The sequence below is a fragment of the Pongo abelii genome, chromosome 19 (assembly GCF_028885655.2).
Source record: "Pongo abelii isolate AG06213 chromosome 19, NHGRI_mPonAbe1-v2.0_pri, whole genome shotgun sequence".
Classification (NCBI taxonomy): Eukaryota; Metazoa; Chordata; class Mammalia; order Primates; family Hominidae; genus Pongo; species Pongo abelii.
In genome coordinates this window covers 23,071,651-23,093,989 of record NC_072004.2, presented here as the reverse complement: position 1 = coordinate 23,093,989, position 22,339 = coordinate 23,071,651, and the positions used below count along the sequence as shown (strand labels likewise).

Sequence of the window (22,339 nt, the reverse complement as noted above, 5' to 3'; positions counted from 1 at the left end):
TCCCTGAAGATGGAAGAAGGTCGGGTTTCCCTAGGAGGGTCCTCATAGGACCTGCCCGGCCACTCCTTGCCCCAGGACGCCCTGGGCCGGGCACCTCCAGAAACATCTTCCGGCATCCCCGGCAAGAGCTCCCTTTCCACACTCACAGAATCCTCTGCATATTTCCTTACACGAAGACCATTCTCTCTAAAAGAATCTTGTCCCCGCTTTAAAGTTTGTGCTCCCTCCCTGCAGACGGAATGACAGCCCCCACCTCTATTCCCCTCCCGCAGCCGTGGACTCCACTGTCCCGGGAGCGGCTGGCTCCCTTATGAAGACTACATTTCCCAAACTCCTTTGCGGCCACCGCTGGCCATGTGACCCAATACTGCCAATGGGGTGCGAGCGGCGCGAAGAAGGGGATGAACCCACACCCCGCAGGGCAGAAGAGGGATGGAACGCAGCCCGCCGTCGCCACCGTGAACCACTGACTGCTACAGGAGCGAATAATCGTCTACCTTGTTTAAACCATCATTAACTTGGGACTTGGGTTTTGGTGTTTGTTTGTTTGTTTTTCGAGACGGAGTCTCGCTGGGTCGCCCAGGCTAGAGTGCAGGGGCGCGATCTGGGCTCACTGCAACCTCCTCCTCCGGGTTCAAGCTATTCTCCCTGCCTCAGCCTCCCGAGTAGCTGGGATTACAGGCGCCGGCCACCACGCTTGGCTAATTTTTGTATTTTTTAGTAGAGACGGGGTTTCGTCATGTTGGCCAGACTGGTCTCAAACTCCTGACCTCAAGTGATCCGCCCGCCTCGGCCTCCCAAAGTGCTGAGATTACAGGCGTGAAACACTGCGCCCGGCCGGTTTTGTTTTTTAATAAGTAACCAAGCCTGCATTCTAACCAATAAACTCATTCTATTAAAACCCACCTATGGTGCCCAGGGCCAGCAGGTTGTCTCATGTCAGGTTCTCCCAGGTGCAAATGTTTCCCTAGGGAGTTTCTCCCAGCTGAAACCAGCGAGGGAGCCAGGGAAAAAGAAGACAAGCAAGGGTTTCTTCAATTTCCATACCTGCTATGGCCTGAGCCCAAGGGAGCTCTGCAGTACAAATTATGCCTCTGAGTTTGTCCTGCCTTAAGGCAAGGGGCTAGGCTTTCCTGCTGCATACTTCCCTGAAGCAGGTTTGAGATGCAAGGGTTAGCAGAAGCAGGTTTTAGATGCAAGGGTTAGCAGCACAGCACAGAGCAGGCGGGGAGCTGGCTTGTCCCAGTAAGGAGGTCTGAAGGCTGTGGTCAAGGCACCAATATTACTCTATGCCCAGGAGTCCCAGACTCTTAGCAGCTTTCCAGGCCCTCTGTTATTTCCACACCTGTCAACCTCCCCCACCCACCTCGGCCCACCTCCTCACACCTTGGCCTAACGAGATGAATGACTGACAGCCCCACAAACACCTCCCCAGGACCTTCAACCGGGAGTGCAATACCCCCACCCCAACAGCCTTTGTCCCCAGGACCTCCAGCCAGGCACACTAACACCCAGGCCTTCATCCTCTGCCTCCCGGAGATTTCTGGCAGACACCACAAGACCTGGGATAGGACTGCTTAGCAAAGCATGCTGGCATTTGCCCAGAGAGGGTGTCAGGTCCCAGCCACGGGGCTGAGAACGTGGAGAATCAGAGAGGTGCAGTGACTTGCCCAGGGCCACACAGCTAACAGGAGGGAGGAGCTGAGATGGTGAGGAGAGGAGAAAGCAGTGCCACATAGAAGTCTAAAGGTGCGAGAGAAGCTGGGGGAAGTAGACCTCAGACTCTGTGGGGAACCACCAGCGCTGGTGTGGAGGGCATGGTCCAGTGGGGCAGCAAGGATCCCTGTAACATCAGGCGTCATTTGCCGAGCACTTCGTCATCAGGTTCTGTACTCCCCACCATGATTCTCAGAGGCGCTGTCTCCTTGGGTTCTCCCAGTACACTCTCAGTCACTGAGAAGCTTTGGACTCAAGTAAATCCTAGGAAATACCCATAGGGAAGTGGAGAGGTGAGACAGGGAAGAGCCAACCAAGGCCATGTCATCAACAGAGCTACCACTGGGTGCAACTGGAGCTCCATCCCTTGGAGATGGCACAGGATATACACTTCCAGGTCTCCTCTCTCAGCTGGACGGATGCTCCTGAGGAACACCAGCCTCAGCTGGCTGGCTTTGCACTCATGCAAGCAGCCTTGACCCCTCAGCTCCACTTCACAGCAACCAAACCGTGAGGGACGTGGTGACTCGCTGAAAGTCATCCACAGACAGAAGGGACCAAGTGGGCCCCAAGAGGGGGTCTGGGTACCTGGCCAGGCTCTGCCCTAGCTCCAATCAGGGCTCCAGGACTCCAAGATGGCAGGTCTGTGCCCACTTACAAGCACAGCCTGTGAAATCTCAGAGTCCCAGGACAGATGCCTCCAGCCTCCTAGCCCAAGGTTTAAGGGCAAGCCCAGCTCTGCCACGGATGTGAATCCTGAGGGACCCCACAGGGACAGATTGTAGTTGAAGGCGACTATAGGAAGCAGAATAAACTTGGGTTTGGCCCAACAGGAGGCAGTGGAGACAGGGACCAGGGGGACAGCATTATTCATGGAGTGCCTACTGTGTGCCAGCCTGTTCCATGCTGCAGGGTTCTGTTGAAACCACCTGCAATCCTGCCAGATCCTGCCCCAATTTGCAGATGAGGAAACTGAGTCTCTGACAGGTGCAGTGACATCTTCAAGGTTGTACAACCTGGGGTGAAAGTGTCAAATTCAAGGTTGTCTGACCCAAAGGCTGGGGACAGTGGGGGCTGAAGAGGCACAGAGTAGGGCTTTGAGGGATCTTGTGCTGCTGTTGTTCTTAATGCAATCAGATGACATCTCTCCCTGGCTCACAGCCCTCCAGTGACTTTTGCCCTGAATATGAAGTTCAGCTTCTCTGCCATGGCCTGCAGGGCCCGTGCCATCTGTCCTTCAACCCCTTGGTCTCTTGGGTGGCACGAAATCCCTGCCTGCCCCAGGGGCTTTTAAATTCAAATGTAAAAAATTTAATTAATTAAATGTAATCATTTAATGGTAATTAAGCTTAACTAGTTTAAATGACTTTGCTAATTAACTTAGAGTTCACTGCTTCTCCTTAGGGAGTGATCATGGGGTGATGCTGGAAGAATGGGGGAAGCACGGCTTTCTGCGAAGGTGAGTGCCTCCTCCCTGCCTGACGCCCTGGCTGAGCAGGTCCAGGTCTGTCTGAGCCCTGCTACAACTCTGGTTCTAGAACACAACGTGGCACATAGAAGGTGCTCAGATAACGCGTGCCAAGCCCTGTGGAGAACAACCCGGAGGGGTCAAGGCTGCTGTCAAGTGGAGAACAACTTGACAGGCCCTGCTGTCAAGTTCATGCTGTGCCTTCTTTTCCTTGGATGTTGTGGGAATAGGGAGCCATGGAGGGTTTGGGAGGCAGACAAGGAAAGAATTTCCTAGGCTAGTTCACAGAGCAACTCCCCCATCCCCAACCAGAGCTTGCAGCTGCTGCTGCCTCCCCAGGCCTCCCCAACTCAAGTCCCCAATAAGGCTGGCCCAGAACAGGAATAGAGCAGCCCACGGCTTCTGCGAGGACAGAGGGGGTGGCTGCAGCTAAACCTGGCTTGGCAGGTGGCTCACTGGGGCTGGGCAGAGCCTCAGCTGGGGGTAGGGACTAGAAGCAGGACACCTGGGTTTCTGGGCTTCCCTGGCTCTGCCTCACTCTCTGGTGGCCTCAGGAGGGGTCAGAGCCTCGCTGAGCCTCTGTAACCTCCAGGAGAAGCCGGCTGCCCTGGGCGTGAAGATACACAAGCTCTGATAAACATAGTACAGCCAATGTATATATAGACCCTCCCACCTGGTTTCCAAAAGGATTTGCAACAGCTTTCACAAGAGGCGAAGAAATGAACATTGAGAGTGAGCCAGGGTTTACACATGGGCCCCTCACGTCACAGGCCTAGGGAACTAGAACAGGCACAAGAAGATGGAGCCCAGATCCCTCCAGGAATCGCGTCTTTATGGGAGTGAGCTCCCCATCAGGGCAGGTATGCAAGCAGAGGCCAGCAGGCCTTGGTGGGGGTGTGGTCGAGGGGATTGGTGCATCAGGGAGAGGTGTGGTCAGATGCGAAGCCCCTGTTGGAAGATGAGGTGACTGGTCCTGCCTGCCCACCACAGCCCCTGCCCACAGGGAAACCAGGATGAGATAACGCTGGTATTGGGGGCCTGTATTCATCTGTTTCATTGTTGCTATAACAAAATACCACAAACTGGATGATTTCTTCTTCTTTTTTCTTGTTTTAAATCGAGACAGGGTCTCAATCTGTCACCCAGGCTGGAGTGCAGTGGCAATCACCGCTCATTGCAGCCTCAAACTCCTGGGCTCAAGCAATCCTCCCACTTCAGCTCCTGGAGTAGCTGGGACTACAGACATGCACCACCACACCTGGCTTTTTTGTACAGATGAGGTGTTGCTATGTTGCCCCAGCTGGTCTCGAGCTCCTGGCCTCAAGCCATCCGCCCGCCTTGGCCTCCCAAAGTGCTGGGATTACAAGTGTGAGCCATGTGCCCAGCCCAGACTGGGTACTTTCTAAACAACAGAAATTTCTCAGGGTTCTGGAGGCTGGGAAATCAAGATCCAGGCCGGCATCTGACAAGGCCTCCCTGCTGTGTCCTCCCATGGCAGAAGGAAGGCCAAAAGGCAAGAGAGTGCTGGAGGGAGCAGGGGAGGGCAAAACGCCCTTTTATTACAACCAACCCCCTGGGTAACTAACCCACTGGGAGATGGCTGGCAGCATTCATCCATTCAGGAGGGCGGGCCCCCAGGACCTAATCCTGCTGTGAGGCCCCACCTCCCAACACAGCAGCTTGGGGGACACATTCAATCCTTCTGGCCCCTGCCCATCCCCTGGGGGAAGAGGGACTTGACCACAGTTTCGGGGCTGCTGGAGCCTGAGCCGCCAGGTGGGCAGCACGGGCCTCCTTGGGCTCTGCCCTCAGAAGCAGAGCTCGGCCCCGAGGGAGGGCATGGGAGCCGGAGCGCAGCCGGGACGCTAACCCCCGGCATGGGTGCTGCCTGCTGTTTGACTTGGAGCTCCTGGCTTCCCTTCTCTGAGGTGCAGAGTCCTCGGCCAGCACAACGCGCGTATCGGCTCAGTATCGGCTCGCTCCTGGAAAGCCTTCCCAGGACAGACCCCCGGAATAAACAGAATGGCAGCACCGTCCCCAGACCACCTCCCGCACAGCCCTGCTGCCTGCTGCCTGCACTGGGCCTTGTGGCAGCCTTCCTGCACCTGCCCTGTCTCCTGTGAGCAAGGCTATCTCCTCCTGGTCTTGCGGGGGAGGCGGCCAGTGAGCAAGAATGAAAATAAATAAATGTGAAGAAAGTGCGGCAGGACAAGGGTGGTCAGGGAGGCGTCTGAGCAGACCCCTAAGCGGGAACACATCCGGGGAAGAGCGTTCCGGGCGGAGAACAACACAGCTTGTGCAGAGGCCCTGCACCGCCAGGCTCGGGGTGAAGCACAGGGAGCCAGGCACAGGGTACAGGGGAGGCAGGGGCGGGCGCCCGGGGTGGGGCACTGTGGACCATGAGGAGGCCCCCACCAAAGACAGGAGCTGCAGCAGGGATCTGGAGGAGAGGCTTCCCGCCCTGGCCTCTAGAAGGGAATTCGCCAAATCCTCCCTCCGCAGCCTCCCTGCTCCTGAACAGGCCTGTCTGCTGCATTTTTCTTTTTCTTTTTCTTTTTTCTTTCTTTTTTTTTTTTGAGACGGAGCGTCACTCTGCCACCCAGGCTGGAGTGTAGCAGCTCGATCTCAGCTCACTGCAACCTCTGCCTCCCAGGTTAAAGCGATTCTCTTGCCTCAGCCTCCCAAATAGCTTGGATTACAGACGTGCGCCACCACGCCCGTCTAATTTTTGTATTTTTTTAAGTAGAGACGCAGTTTCACCATCTTGGCCAAGCTGGTCTCGAACTCCCGACCTCAGGTGATCCACCTACCTCGGCCTCCCAAAGTGCTGGGATTACAGACGTGAGCCAACACGCCCCGCCTGTCTGCTGCATTTTTAATGCTGCCTGATGAGGAGGCTCTCACGGCTGTAATTGAACAAAGTCCACATGCCTCTGCCATCTCCCTGTCCAGAGACTCATTAATCCCGGGCCTGGAAAAGGCGCCTGCCCGGACCCTGCTGCCTGACAGGAAATGCGGGCGTCCTGCCTCGGGGGAGGGAGGGCCCGGCCGCTCCCCATCCCCATTCCCCCACCTTAGGGACAGGGAACAGGGGAGAGGGGCCCTGCCGCTTGAGACCTCCACGGGTAGTATAAACTGTCAAGGGCCTGGGCTTTGTAAAATGTCAGTGATCTGTACACTGGCTTCCCCACTCTGATGGCTGGACACGCTCTGTAAAAGCCAAAGGGTCCCATAAATGGCAAGGGAACTGCAAACGACTGGGGCTGCAGTCGTGCGCGGAGGAGCCTGCTCTCTGTGAAGGGCTGCGGCATCCAGCCAGGCCTGCGGCGTCCAGCCAGGCGTGCGAGCCGCGAGGGGCGCGGTGAGCTGCGGGGCGCTGGGTAACTTCAGGGGCGCGCACGGTAAATCGCTAGGCGTTGGGTCTGCTGCTGTCTGCAGGCTGCAGAGTCCCCGGAAGCCCCGAGGGCCGGGCCGGGGGGGGCACACGGGCAGGACAGCCGCAGAGGCCGAGAACTGGGCTGACGCGTGGCAAGCTCGCGGCCTCCAGCTGCGCAGAGGACGCACGAGGACGCGGACGGGCGCTCGGGGCCGGGCGGGGCTCCAGGGCACGCGGTTGAAGCCGAGCTCTACCGCCCCCTGGCGGCTACAGGAGACAGAGCCTAGGGCCGCGCCCCGGCAAGGGATTCATTCCCTTCCTCCCCCTTTCCCTCCCTCCCTCATTCATTCTTTCATGTGTTCATTCAGCAGAAGCCGAGCGCTCCCTCGGTGTCGGCAGCATTCTCAGCGCTGACGACACAACAGTGACAAGTCAGGTCTCGGCCTGGAAAAGCTAGATTGGCTGGGCCTAGTGGGCGGAGGCTATTTGAGCCAGAGTGGTCCTGGAAGACCTCGCTGAGGAGGTGACATGGGAGACCGGGATGGGGTTGGGGGGAGCCAGCCACAGGAAGACGGGGGAGGGGGTGTTCTACGCAGAGGGGACAGCCAGTGCAAAGGCCCTGGGGTGAAAACAAGTCTTCATGATTGAAGGATGGAGGGAGGGAGACAACAGCTCCCAGGAACTGTTAGCCCCTGTGCCAGGGAAGGGTTAGTGGGCAGAGACCTGTCCCAGACTGGGGCTGGAGGACAGGAGGAGTGCAGAGACAGACCCCATGGGGACCCTCCTCCTGGGAACACACCCTAAGCTTCCTCAGAGGACCACAGAGACCCTGCTCTCAGACCTTCAGCTGTAGTGGGCGGAGTCCCCTCATGCCTGACCTGACCTGAGCTGTCACATCCACCCTCCTGACCTGGGGATGAATTCGACTCCTTCCCAGCTGGTAAGAGCCAGTCCTGGGACTTCAGGAGTACCCTGGGCACGGTGTGCCGAGCTCTTGGAGTCCCTGGGTCCTGACTGGTCCCCATGAGGAGGTGAACCGGAGACCGATGAACAGCCAAGGTGAATGCAAGTCCATCAGGCCATCAGCTGAACTTCGAACCCAACGGTACCTGAAGCTCAGCACACCCGGCTTACGTGAGCAAATTCCCTGCTGCCCCAGCCATGCTGCCAGCGTCACAGGGCCAGACTGCAGGGCGCCTTCATCAGGCTGCACCTACTCCCCTCGGAGCCTTCTCCGAGCCCACCACCTGTCCCCAAGTCTGTTTTTCTGTCTTATAAGCTGTGTGGCTTTGGGTAAGTGATGTCAGCTCTCTGGGTCTGTTTTCCCATCTGTAAACTGGAGGTCACGTAACCTCCCTGAGGTCACCGTGTCCAGCCCAGGCAAAGTGTGCAGGGTGCTCGCTACTCTGTGCACCTGGCTGTCATCACTACTCCAGGACAGTGGGATGGGTGGCTGCCACCAGCAGACTGGACCTGTGTGTTCGCTGCTCTGTCCAGCGTCAGTACAGGGCCTGGTGCCTGGATGATCACAGGATGTTACCTCGTAACAGCCCTCTGGGGGCCTCTGTGTCCTCAGATGTAGAAGGGCCTGGTGGGTCAGCAGTCCTCCCTCCCCTGAGCACGACACCCTGCCCCTGGCCCAGAGACAAGTGTCCCTTGAGGGGCCACAACCTTCCCCAAGTAAGAGGGGGCCTCATAGGTGTCATACACAATCTCACACAACCTTTAGTCCTTTTTTTTTTTTTTAATTAAAACAGCAACCAGGTAACTGCCCCAACCCATCAGGGAAAGGACCCGGGATGGGCAGTCGTTTTTTCAAAAAAATATATTTTCTTTTTTTAAAAACAACACCAAAGCAAACCCATAGCCCCTGTCAAGCCAGTCCTCAGGGAGAGTGAGCTGGTAGGCTCCCCCTGCACTTCTCTGAGCAGAGACCTTGGGCCCCTCCCACTGGACCCCAGCCTGAGCAGAGGGCAAGGCTCTGCCTGCTGGTACCCTAGGGGGTGGGGGAGAAGCGATCAGCTCCAAACCATGCAAGAAAAACAAGCCAAACCCATAAAGCAAAAGAAAAAATCAACAGAGGATAAATTAAAAAAAACCCGAAAAGGTGAATGACACCGATAACGGTGGTGGGCAGGACTGGGTGAGCCAGTGTGCCCCGCAGAGGCCCTGTTTGCCAGTGCCAGGGGAAGGCCTTGGGCGGCTCATGGCATCTCCCTCATGGGAGTCTTGGGGTATTCACACAACTCATCCCCTCTTGTGTACCCCGCACCAAAGCCAGGATAGAGGTGTGGCCACCCTGGGCCAAAGTGTGCAAAGTCCATTCAGTCGAGAGATTAAAAAAATATACAACTTGGATGGCATCCAGGCTGAGCAAGGCGGTGGCCCATCCATCCAGGCACCGGCGGCCTGCTGTGCAGGGGCAGCAGCATCCACAGGGGGCATCCAGGCCCCCTCAGTCCAGGATCTCAGCAGCTGGAGACGGGTCCTTGGAGCAGCAGGGAGAGGCACTGGTGGGGCCGACAAGGGCCTGGCTGGGAGCCCCGATGGTCTGCTTCTTTGGCACTTGGGACAAATGGCTCACCACAGAGCCAGGTGGGAGCAGCCCCCTCGGTTCCTCCCAGATGCCCTGGGCCAGGATGGCAGTAGCTTATGGTGTGGGTGAGCACTGCCCCCCAAGATGGGGCTGTGGGGCTCTGGAGGGCCGGAGTGGGGTCCGAGGCCCAGCCCCTATGAGTCTTCTCCCAGGATCTCCTTCACGAAGGCAGCAATGTCCGTCTTCTTGGTTTTGTGCAAGGTGAAGAAGGGGTGCTCCTGGGGGTGACAGAAGGCACAGTCACCATGGAGGGGTAGCGGGAGGGGGAGGTGGCCACTCCTCCCCAACCAGCTCCAGCCCAAGTGTTCTCCTGACTGGCAAAATCCTACTCATCCTTCTAGGACCTCCACCCCCAGGAGGCCCTCCATGACTGTCACAGATGGCATTTGTGGCTCCTCCTCAGCTCTCTTGTGGTCACTCTCCAGCCACACTAACCTCCCTTTCCCCCCACACGTCAGGCCTCTGCCCATGCTGGACCTTCTGCTTGGGACAGCCTCTCCATCAGGAGATAACCCTTATTCATCCTTCCAGTCTCAGTTCAAATGGTACCTCCTCCATGAAGCCTTCCCTGATGCCACCCTTGGCCCCTCTGCCCCATTCTGTCACACACTGCCTGTGTACCCTTCCCAGGGCCTGGCACGCAGGAAGGAGGGAGGGAGCCAGGTATACAGGAGCAAACAAATGACCGAGCACCTAAAGGAGAGAACGCGGGGCCAGCCAGAGGAGCTACCCATCTGTGTGCAGGATGCAGCCCTCTCCCCAGAGCCCCACCCAGCCCCAGCCAGCCCTGAAGAGCACGGCAGGCACCTCCCGCCCATACTCACCATCAGCTCCAGGTAGCTCATACGCTCTGCGGGGTTCTTCCTCAGGCTAGGAGAGAATAGTGCAGCTGTGGCCAGGCTGACAGGGAGGAAGGAAGCCCAGCCCCCAAGGGCCAGCCAAACCACCCCAGGATTGCCCCAGGCCTGGCAGTAGGGGACACGTGCACCCAGGGAAGAAGGGACAGGACTGTCCAGGGCTTCTTCCAGGGTGGAGGGGCATTCATAGGAACAAACTAGAGACTTGCGGCAAGTTTCTCTGGCTCTTGGGGTCCTGGTTTTCTTGTCTCCATAGTAACCTAGGAATTTCCATATCAACACCAAAATGGGACTGCAATGCTCTTCCTAACAATCACACACTTGGTATCCTCAGTCAGGAGAGAAAACTCCTTATCATGGGTTCTGGGAGAGGTTAGTCCACAATTAAAGGGGTCAGACTGCCCAGGGACTCTGCTGGGCTCCTCTGTTGCTGATTATGGTCAACAATAAAAGTGCTGGGACCATGGGTGTGAGCCACCGCACCCGGCCGCTTCTTCCTTACCCAATTCTTGCTCTATTTAATTATGGTCAGAGAAGTTGCCCTCTTCCTTATTCCTTCTGTAACCTCAAACATGATTTTTTTTTTTTTTTTTTTTTTTTTTTTTTTGAGACAGTCTCGCTCTGTCGCCCATGCTGGAGTGCAGTCGCATGATCTTGGCTCAGACTCACTGCAACCTCCGGCTCCCGGGTTCAAGCGACTCTCCTGCTTCAGCCTCCTGAGTAGCTGGGATTACAGGCATGCGCCACCACGCCCGGCTAATTTTCCTATTTTTAGTAGAGTCAGGGTTTCACCATGTTGGTCAGGCTGGTCTCAAACTCCTGACCTCGGGATCCGCCTGCCTCGGCCTCCCAAAGTGCTGGGATTACAGGCGTGAGCCACCGCGCCTGGCCTCTCAAACATGATTTTTATAAGGCTCCTATGGGGCATTCTTTAATTTGGTACAAAGTTCTAGATATCAATAAAAGCAAACTTGTTTTTTGTGTTCATATTTTCCATATACTTTGTTCTCTTTTTCAGTCTATCTGATTTGTCCACTTCTGGAAGAAATGTATTGAAATCTCCCACCAAGACCATCGTTTTGTCAAATGCTCCTCATGCTCCAGCTGTTTCTGCCTTACATATTTGGATGCCAAGTCATCTGGGGGTTTATTTGCTAAAGGAATAAAGGAACAGGGCCCAGGAAGGTGCAGGGATCTGGCCAGGGAGGGGCAGTGGCAGGCGCTCAGCAGCACCCAAGACTCACCACTGAGCAGTGAAGTCCACAAACTCGGGGGAGAAACGGTCGGCTGGGAGCTGGGGGGACGGCTCCTCCACCACCTGCTTCAGCTGCTGGAACGGGGTCCCCCAGGACTCGTAAGGGAACCGCAGGATGGCCATCTCAATCTGCAGCGGGGACAGGGGGGTCAGAGGCCCCGGCCCCAGATACACCCACACTCTGCACCCAGGAGCGAGGGTTGGGGGTTCCCACCCATCCTGGTACCAGAGCCAGGCCTCAAAGCTGCACAGCTGATCTCCCTATCACATCCCAGCAGAACAAAGGCGAGAAAGCTGGGGATGCCAGCTCTTAACTCCTCCGACCCAGCCAGCAGGACCCAGCTCAGGAAGCAGATGCAGCCCACGCTGGGACTGGTGAGGCCATCACTGGGTTTTCAGAAAACCTGAATTCTGAAGATTTTACAAAACAATGCAGGTTCCAGCTGCTCTGGAAAAATCTGAGGAGCTGGCGACCTTAGGGCGCAGCCTCATGAGCCAGGTGGGCAGGTCCCAGGTGGTCACAGCCAATCCCCTTCCTAACATCTGACCATCTCAGACTTCAGCATCTGCTGTCATTTATTTGGGCTGCTGTTTTCACAGAGGCACATGGGAAATGCTACACACACACACACACACACACGCGCGCGCACAGCTGTCTCCAAGGCCGCGGACGGAGTGTGAGACCATGAGGCTGCCTCGCCTCTGCACCCATGAGCCTGCAGCCTCATCTTCTGCAGGGCCCCAGCAGTTTCCTTCCTAGACAAGTGGCCTGTGTGGCCACATGTGCCCTGCTGGATCCAGATTTCCTGTGGGTGACATCGGGCCAGTGGGTCTCTGTCCTCGCTCCAAGCTCCCAGCCCTGTGGTTGGCAGAAGTCATCATGGAAGGGACGGACTAGCTAGCTTACAACCAACTCTGGGCTCCAGTCATGACGACTGGATGGAAAAAACAAGTCACGTCAGCCCTGGCCCCGGCCTGGAAGAACAGAGAATTCCGAGGCTCCAGCACAAGGGCCCTCGCTGCCGGCGGTCATCACCATGATGAACGGAAGAGACCTCAGCACAAACACTTGGCGCTGGCAACTGGAGCCCGGACAAGACCCTAAGGACTGTGCTGAGAATGTGCCTCCCATCAGGCTAGAGGCCCTTTCCAGCTCAGACAAACACACCCACACAGGCAGGGCCCACTGCGTGCGTGTGCATGTGTGCACGCATGTTCACAGGACAAAACCGTACCGATGTGGGGGGCTTTTCTCTTAGAATTTTCACTGACTGCAATATGTAGAGCAAGTACCCCATATGAGCTACAGGAGAAGGACCAGTGGCCATGAGAGTTATAATTAGAAAAGCAGAAGTGTCCAAACCTTCAACCTCATACTCCTTTATTTTTTCTAAAGCGCTCAAAAAATGAAAAACAACAAAAATAGCCTCCGGGCACAAAGATGTGCCATATGGTGTTATCTGCCAATGTTAAGAAGCAGCCTGAATGTCCAGCGCCAGGGGCCAGCCCCACCATGGGGGCGGAGACCTAGCCAGGACCGTAGTCGCACCCCTGTGACTCCCCAGCGACAACACTAACGGGCCAGCACCCAGTCAGCAGTCGCTCCTGGCCAAGGGCCATCCCCAGCATGAACCCTGTCTGTTCTGAGTGATTCCCACTGGCATCCTGAGGCTTGTGCAGTGAGTGGGAAAAAGCCAATGCCAAGAGAGCTCTGGGGCCCTTGCAGGATGGGGGGAGGCCGAGACCAGAGCCCCACCCAGGGGAATTCTCCCAACTCTGTTTTACCAGTCACTCCCCCAGGATGGCTGAGAATTTGAAATGGAAGGAAAACATCAGGAACAAGGGAAACATCCCATATCAGCGGACAGGGTGAGTGAATGGTGGCAGATGGTTATGGAGTCTTTGGAAGGGATATATACAGGAGTCTATTATAATTTAGAGAAATTGGCCAGGTGCGGTGGCTCACACCTATAATCCAAGCACTTTGGGAGGCCGAGGCAGGCAGGTCACTTGAGGTCGGGGGTTCGAGACCAGTCTGACCAACATGGAGAAACCCCCATCTCTACTAAAAATACAAAATTAGCTGGATGTGGTGGCGCACACCTGTAATCCCAGCTACTTGGGAGACTGAGTGGGGCAGGAGAACCACTTGAACCTGGGAGGCAGAGGTTGTGGTGAGCCGAGATTGCACCACTATACTCCAGCCTGGGCAACAAGAGCAAAACTACGTCTAAAAAAAAAAAAAAAACAGTGAGAGAAATATGAACAACATGTAATGCTACAAAATTTTTTTAAAAAAGTTTTTTAAAAAGAAGCATTACGAGGCCAGGTGCGGTGGCTCACACCTGCAATCCCAGCACTTTGGAAGGCCAAGGTGGGTGGATCACGAGTTTGAGACCTGCCTGGCCAACATGGTGAAACCCCATCTCTACTAAAAATACAAAAATTAGCCGGGCATGGTGGCGCACACCTGTAGTCCCAGCTACTCTGGAGCCTGAGGCAGGAGAATCACTTGAACCTGGGAGGCGGAAGTTGCAGTAAGCCGAGATCGCACCACCGCACTCCAGCATGGGTGACAGAGCGAGGCTCTGTTTCAACAACAAAAAAGAGAAGCATTATGTATTGTTTGTATTTCTCTAAATTATAATAAAATGTATTTTATTATATATAATAAAAATATTATATATATAATGCACAATGTTGGCACTGAAATGGGGTAAGAGGTGTCTCTAGGTAGAATAACTACAGTCATTTTCCCCTTACTTTGCCTCTGCATTTTTATGTTAGGTTTCCACTACTTTTGTAACTTGTGAGAGAAAAACCTAACCTGTGCCTAAAGTGGCCACCTCCACCTCCCCGTGTGCACCTGCCGATCCTCCATCAAGCCGGGAGCATTCCCTGCCCTTGAACCTGGGCTGGCCTGTGACTCGCTGACCAACACAATGAGGCAGAAGTGATGCTGTGCCAGTTCCAGGCCTAGCACTTCAGAGAACTACCTTTTAGATGCCAGCCATCATGAAAGAACTCCAACTCTGCTGACACTGCCATGCTCTGAAGCCCAGGGAGCAGGCCAATGTGAGTAAGTCGCATGGAGAGGCCAGGCAGAGGAGGCCCATGTTTGTGAGGCCATCTTGGGCCTTCCAGACCAGCCCAGCCCAGCCCAGCCATGATCCCAGCCAGTCCCAGGTACAGCAGAAGAGCCATCCAGCTGAGCCCAGCCACAATGGTGGAAACATGAGAAATAAGAAACTGCTGTTGGTTTGGGTCACTAGGTTCTGGGATGGTTTGCTATGCAATATTTGATAACTGAAATATACACTTAGCACACACTTGTCCAAGTTCCACCAACCATATCAGAAGGCCACTAGCCATGGTGGGCCCAACAATCATGATGGATGGACAGATGGAAGGGAGATGGGGAGGTGGGGAAGGGACATAAGGGTGTGTGTATGTGTGAGGTAGTCATGAGCGGGGTCTCTAATATCCAACCAGTTCTGTGCAGTCTAAATACAGCAAGAACTTGTCCTTTGCATCAAACTTAAGACTTGGAAAACTGTTATTGCAGATATAGCACCTGCCTTCAGGATGAATATTCCTCTCCACCTCAAAAAAAAAAAAAAGTTTAATTGAAAAATTACATGTCACCAATTAAAGAAAATTGAAGGTATGGCCCAGTCCCACCTCTCTGACAAAATTATTTCGACTTTGAGTCTTTCCCAGTCACTGTCTACAGATACACTGTTTATAAAGTTACAGCCACAGGCCAGGCGCAGTGGCTCAAAGCTGGGCGTGGCGGCTCACGCCTGTAATCCCAACACTTTGGGAGGCTGAGGCAGGTGGATCACCTGAGGTCAGGAGTTCGAGACCAGCCTGGCCAACATGGCAAAACCCCGTCTCTACTAAAAATACAAAAATTAGCCGGGCGTGGTGGCAGATGCCTGTAATCCCAGCTACTCTAGAGGCTGAGGCAAGAGAATTGCTTGAACCTGGGAGGCGGAGGTTGCAGTGAGCTGAGATTGTGCCATTGCACTCTAGCCTGGTCAACAGAGTGAGACTCCCTCAAAAAAAAAAAAAAAAAAAAAAGGCCAGGCACGGTGGCCCACCCCTGTAATCCTAGCACTTTGGGAGGCAGAGGCAGGCAGATCACCTGAGGTCAGGAATTTGAGACTAGCCTGGCCAACATGGTGAAACCCCGTCTCTTCTAAAAATACAAAAATTTGCCAGGTGTGGTGGCTCACGCCTATAATCCCAGCTACTGGGGAGGCTGAGGCAGGAGAATTGCCTGAACGCGAAAGGCAGAGGTTGCAGTGAGCTGAGATCATGCCATTGCACTCCAGGCTAGGCGACAGAGTGCAACTCCGTCTCAAAAAAAAAAAAAAGATAGCCAGGCATGGTGGCACGAGCCTGTAATCCCAGTTACTCAGGAGGCTGAGACAGGAGAATCACTTGAACCTAGGAGGCAGAGGTTGCAGTGAGCCGAGATCGTCCCGCTGCACTCCAGCCTGGGCAACAGAGTGAGACTCCATTTCAAAAAAATAAAAATTAAAAATAAATAAAATTACAACCACATGATGATGATAATGATGGTAGCAGCAACACCAGTAAAACCCACAACACCCACGTCAACTCTCTACCCACCAGACACTTCTCTTCCCTCACTCCCAACCCTCCCTCCCTCTCCTCTGACCCGGCCACCCACGCACACAGCAGGCACAGCCCCACCTCAGGGCCTTTGCATTTGCACCCCTTGGTCTACCCTGCCCTCAGGTCAGCAGGGTGCCCTCCTTGCAGAGGCCTCTGCATCTGCAACAGTGGCCTTCCACCTGTCCCCAGAGCCACCCCCACCCGCTCCACTCTTCTCCACCCCTGTGGCATAAAAAGAAATTTATTTGGTCTTTGTTCCTGGCATGGAGCTCCTAAAACCCTTGGAATTTCCTGAGTGACAGGAGTGGCTTTGTTATCCACAAGGAGCCTGAGTTTATGCTAATGAGATGATTCAGGGTAAGGCCCCTAGACAGCCTCAGGATGGGGCTGCTCCCCAGAAAACCCAGCTGATTATAGAGGGTGGGAACTCTCAGCATCACCCGCCAACTGATGCTGAGAGGAGGGGGCCTGGAGACTGTGCTCTATAAAAATTTGTAGTGGGTGCGGTAGCTTGTGCCTATAATCCCAGCACTTTGGGAGGCCAAGGTAGGCAGATTGCTTGAGCCCAGGATTTCAAGACCAGCCTGGGCAACATAGTGAGACTCCTTCTCTACAAAACATTAAAAAAGTAGCTGGGCGTGGGGGCACACACCTGTAGTTCCAGCTACTCAGGAGACTGAGGTGGGGGGATGGCTTGAGCCTGGGAGTTCAAGGCTGCAGTGAGCTGCGATCATACCACTGCACTCCAGCCTGAGCAACAGAGTGAGACCCTCTCTCACAAAAAAACCTCTCCATGTGAGGCTGGGCACGGTGGCTCACACCTGTAATCCCAGCACTTTGGGAGGCCGAGGCGGGCAGATCACCTGAGGTTGGGAGTTCGAGACCAGCCTGGCCAACATGGCAAAACCCCATCTCCACTAAAAATACAAAAATCAGCTGGGCATGGTGGTTGGTGCCTGTAATCCCAGCTACTCGGGAGGCGGAGGCACAAGAAGCGCTTGAACCCAGGAGGCAGAGGTTACAGTGAGCTGAGATTGTGCCACTGCACTCCAGCCTAAGCGACAGAGTGAGACTCCGTGTCAAAAACAACAACAAAATTCCATGAGCTTGAGAAGCCTGTAGGTTGGCAAGCACAGGGAGGTACCAGGAGGGCGCCAGGCCCCAAGAGGGCACAGCAGCTCTGCACCCCATACTCACACCCCTCCCCCCGTGAGTCTGTTCCATCTGGCTGGTCCTGAGTTATATCCTTTCTGATAAACCAGTAAACACAAATAAAGTATTTTCCTGAGTTTTGTGAGCCATTCTAGGAAATTATCAAACCTTAGGAGAGGGTCGTGGGGACCCCCAGTTTGTAGCTGGTCAGTTCAGTAGTATGGGAGACCTGCTACTTCCAACTGGTGTGTGATGTTGGGGGCAGTCTGGTGGGACAGAGCCCTGAACCTGTGGGGTCTGTGCGAACTCCAGGCAGCACCAGAACCGAACGGAACTGCAGGGCACTGGGTGGGTGTCTGGAGAATCCGAGAATGGGTTGTGGTGTTGGAAAACACCCCGCCAACGCTTCTCACCACATCTTATCTGATGGCCTCATCCCCAACACCAAATAGTCAAAGGGACTAGGGACAAGCAGGAATGTCCTGGGCCAGGCTTCCCTGGGCAGGGAAGGAGCTGATGCCCAGGACACTCCATTGGTCCCGAGCCACTCAGCTGGCCAAGGCCACCAGCCTGAGCCCTACCTGCTGATGGCATCGTCCTTTCACGCGTCTTCTGAACAGCTTCCTAGCCCTAGCTGGGGGACACATCCTGGTGGTCTTCCCATCCCTCCAATCCACTGTCCACAGGGGAGCCAAAGCGGGCTTACCCACACCTTGACCTGAGCCCCAACACGGAAGGCATGGGGTTCTGCCAGGCAATTCCAGAAGCAACTGCTCTGGGCCCATCCCTACACCTGGACTTCTGCCACATCTGCCCTCACCCTACCCAAGCCAGGGATGCATTTGGCCTCCGCAGGCCCAGGACTGAGAGCCCACCCACCCTTTCTACCACCCCACCGCAATGTACCAGGACGCCACCGGCAACAAACCTTCTGCTATGAAATATTTTTGAAAAGATCTTTACTATCTTGCTTTTGCATGATTTACATACCAGGAACTTACGTAATTTGGGATTGGCTGTGATTTCTCAACAAGCACCAAGAACTCCAGAGAAAGCCCTGTGGCCACCATATCACAAAGCACCCAGGACTTCACGATGAGTGACCCTGACCCTGGGATGTTCCCTTAAATAGATGGTAATCTCTGATGGCACATTTTCTTCTCAGATTTTGAAGCCAATACTTCTTTCCAGAATCTAAACTATCTGATGAGTCCCCCAAAAGCTCAGGGCCCCAGGTACGGCTCCACCCACCCCACCTGACCACCAAGGGCAGGCCCTGGCCCCACACAGTACCATGGTGATGCCCAGGCTCCAGACGTCCGACTTGACATTGTAGCCCTTCTGGTTCAGCTCCGGGTTGATCCTCTCAGGCTGCAGGAGGGAACAGTGAGGCGTGAACACCCGCCCCAGGTAAGCTCCCATGGCTAGGCCTTGCCTCCCAATCCCCAAACTGAGCGCTCAGCTTAGCCCACCTGCCCATGTGACGGGGGAGGAAACTGAGGCTAGGAGGGCCTGGGTCATGCTTAGAAGGCCCAATCCTTGCCTCGGGCTGACCCTACCTGGGAGCAGACCCCTAAGGCCCTCCTGACAATGAGGGCGGGGCGGGACCTGCACAGCCCACCAGTGTCCTCCACAGAGGTGGTCCATGAGCTTATCACCCAACTGGGGCACGGTGGGGGTCAGTTAACAATGGGGTACAGAAGGGCTGCCCCTGGGCAGCAAGACACAGGTGGCCCCACTATAGTAGGAAACGCAGTGTGGGGAGGCTCTGCCCTTATGGACAGAGGGCATGGCCGGGGTGGCCAGCCTGGGCAGATCTCTCCCTGCCCCATCCTCTCCTGAGCCTGGGGGGCTTGGGGACCACTCACGGCCATGTAGGGCTTGCAGCCGGCATCCATCGTCTTGGCCACAGAGTCCACCAAGTAGCCACTGATGCCAAAGTCACACATCTTCACATGGCCCTCCTTGTTGATGAGGACATTGGAGGGCTTCACATCTGCCAGGGAGGGACATGCCTCAGCCACGTCTGTGGAGCACGACTGGAGGCAGGTGCCATGCTCTGCATAGCTGTGCCCCCCTCCCTCGCCCAAGACCCCTCCTGTGCCCCCCCCCATGCCCCAGTGGGCAGGTTCCACCAGGGTCCCAAGGGTCGGACCAGGGAACTGAGGCTGCAAGAGGTGCCGGGCCAGCTGAGAGTCATACTTGGTCCTCAGGGAACAGCCAGGACGTGCCCAGCCCGGCCCGGCCACTGCAAGGAAGGCAGGGCTCCAGGTGCTTTGCTGGGGGCACTGTGCCTGCATCCACCCTCCAGACATGAGGTGTCCAGTGAGAGCCTGGCTTGTGCGGGTGCTCCCAGAGGGCAGCAGGATCAATTAAAGCCTGGGAGGCAGGATCTGTGTGCTTGGACATGGAGTGCCCACAGACCAGCATGGGAGACCAGCCCAGCAGGGATTCTTCACGCAAATGCGCATAGGACACTCACATCCCCGTGCCCTCCATAGGGATGTGTGTAAAGATGGAAATGCACATAAAAAGGACCAGAAGGTTCCGTGCCAACCGCCAACCACAGTGACCTGGGGGGCTGGGATGGGCACCCAGTGGACAATGGGAACTAAGCCTAATTCATTTTTTGAAAAGAAGTAAATCTGGAAAAATAGACTTGTGCTCAGCAGCAAAAAGGAACAAACTGAGATCACACCAGACCCAGGTAGGTCCAGAAACATCAAGCGAGGCTGATGTTCCAGAAAGGGCGAAACCAACCCACCGTGGGAAAACCAGACTTGTGGGTGCCTTAGGCACATGGGGGATGGCAGGGAAGGAGCCCAAGAGAACATTCTGGGAGGGGGTGAGAGAATTGTCCTGCATCTTGGAGGGAGGTGGTTGCATGGGTGTGAACATGATTATACGCACTCTATGCTGGAGTTTCACAATTTGTAAACTATACATCAGAACAGAACCCAGTCCACCTTTCTCAGGACAGAGGTCAAGCCAGTCCTTGCTTCGAGCACCAGCAAACCTGAGGGGAGGCAGCTGCAGGGCTGCAGGTGGAAAGCGGCTGGAACCCCATCGGGCACGTCACAACCTGTCACCTCTCGGAGCCTCAGTTGCTCATAGGGAGACATCCACCCGCCTTGGCCTGGGATCCCTCCCACTGGCTACACCGTGCCTGGGTGGCTGCCAGGCACTGACCTCTGTGGATCACCGACAGCTTGCTGTGCAGATGCTCCAGGGCCCGCACGATCTGGCGGTGGGGTGGGGAGGAGGGAAGAGATAGGACTCTGTTATTCCTGGTCATGTCAACAACGACAGAGCAGTAAGACCCCATCCATGTCCACCTGTCTCCCGCTCCCACTGCACAGGCTAGGCACCCTCTCACCCCAGCCTCCTGCCCTGTCCTGGCATTTGCCCCAGCATCCTAACAGTCCTGGTGCAGACACACTCAGCCTCCTGCTTCATCTCATCCTCCCGGGCTCACCTCCCAGGGAGCCATCATCACTGCCTGCCAGGCTCTTCTTGGATAAAACGCAGCTCTTGGCAGCCTCCCTGTCCCATCTCCCCTCCCGTGGCAGAGCCAGTATTCTAGCAGCTTGGAGCCATTTCCCTTGGGAAGGCTGGGTGGGGAGCCTGAGGCAGGGGTATATTGTAAATGTTTCCAGATGCAGTGAGGATTGAACCAGTGTCACTGGTTCTATTTTCCTTTGGCTACTGGAATGCTCAAGCCCAGTGTTGCTGCCCTCCCTCAAGGACTTTTTAGACTCAAAAAGCACACATTTTGGACGCTAACCTTTCCCCCAACGTAGCTTGTACCTCTGTGATCTGCCCCGGTGCATTTTTAGTATGATGCTGTTGTAAATACTAAATTCCTTTTTTAAAAAGTGGTTTGGAACTCAAGAGTTGGAATCAATGGCTCAGACACCTGGATCTGCCAAATCTGTGGGGCTCCAGGAGCCCCAGGAGCTGAGGTCTCCTAAGCACAAAGGCTCTGGTCTGGGGCGGAGGAGAAGGGCCTATGCAGGGCAGCTGCCCAGGTTCAGGGGGCACATTGATACCCAGCTCTGCCCAAGACACCATCATCAGGCAGGCTCTGTGCCTGCTGGCAGGGCTGGGCCTCTGCCTATGCACCTGGGACCCCCCCAGCCCACCCAGGCCACTCACAGACACAGCAATCTCCCCAAGGATGTCCTCTGGAATTGTCATGTTTTTATCCAGCACCTTCCGGTAGAACTTGTCCAAGGATGTGTCCATGAGCTCCATGCAGATCCACACGTCTCCCTGTGGGTGACACCCAGAGCTCAGCCAGGCTGCCAGGCTGCCTGTGTCTGCACCACCTGCACTGCCTGCCCCAGCACCAGCCCCAGCCCCCTCCTCGACGTGCGCCCACCCACTCAGCCACAGTTCACGGGGCTCCCACCCACCACCCACTTGCCCGCTTCCCCCACCCTCCAGCTCTGCCTGCACTGCCAGGTTCGGGCGCCAGCCTCCTCCATCTGATCCCTAATTCCAGGTGTCTCCAGGGAGGAGAAGGATTAGCACACAGCCTCACTGGGTCCCTCCACCAGAGCTTCAGGATGCACCTGCACCAGCTCCATGGCAACAGCCGGCCCTGCTGACCGACAGACACCCTCCTGCCAGCTGACCCTGGCAGATGGCTCCCTGCCTGCAAGGACCTGCTCCCTCTTCCCCAGTGAACTCCTGAGGACCCTCCTGACAGGAAGGTTGGGAGATGCGCAGGGGGCACCCGCAGGCTGCAGGGGCCCCATCGGCTAGGAGCTGGCACAGAGGATGCTGAGCTCTTCACGAGTGAAGAGTGAGGACAGGTGAGGCAGCCCTGACCTTGCCCGATTGCTGGACTCAGACGCCCTGACCCTGCCACAGCTCCTTGAGGGGCAAGTGACCAGTATGAGGCCAGCATCGTCCAGGCTCCCGGCCTCCCTGCTCACCCACACCCACCCGGCTTGGCGGAAGGCAGCTCTACCCTTCCAGCCTCAGTCACTCTCTCAGCACACACCCCATCCTGTCCACAAACCTAGAACCCAGAATCCAGATCTCATATCTCCATGGCCGCTGCCTGCTCGGGCACCCCACGCCCCATATGCCATGCCCACATCCTGTATGCCATGGGGATGTGAATGGTCACACAGACAGAACTGAGTGCAGCCGAATGCCAGGCCCCAGGCCATGTCGTTTAACTTCTGTGTCAACTTTAGGAGGCACCCACAACCACCGGCCTCATTTGACTGACGAGGAAACTGAGGCACTGAGCAGGACAGTGACA

At 55.7% G+C, this 22,339-nt stretch overlaps 1 protein-coding gene across 4 annotated transcripts in view; it reads right to left on the bottom strand.

Annotated features, from left to right (window-relative positions):
• Positions 1-8,284: 8,284 nt before the first annotated feature.
• MAP2K3 (mitogen-activated protein kinase kinase 3) overlaps positions 8,285-22,339 on the bottom strand; it is a 30,423-nt gene continuing 16,368 nt past the window's right edge. For all 4 annotated transcript variants that reach the window (XM_002827140.6, XM_024241504.3, XM_063718456.1 and 1 more), the window contains 7 exons: positions 21,220-21,336; positions 20,254-20,305; positions 18,933-19,060; positions 18,358-18,435; positions 11,258-11,397; positions 9,981-10,026; positions 8,285-9,374 (listed from right to left, as the gene is read on the bottom strand). In XM_002827140.6, the coding sequence (XP_002827186.1) occupies positions 9,291-9,374; positions 9,981-10,026; positions 11,258-11,397; positions 18,358-18,435; positions 18,933-19,060; positions 20,254-20,305; positions 21,220-21,336 (645 nt within the window). In that variant the 3' untranslated portion in view covers positions 8,285-9,290. The remainder of the gene's footprint in view (positions 9,375-9,980; positions 10,027-11,257; positions 11,398-18,357; positions 18,436-18,932; positions 19,061-20,253; positions 20,306-21,219; positions 21,337-22,339) is intronic.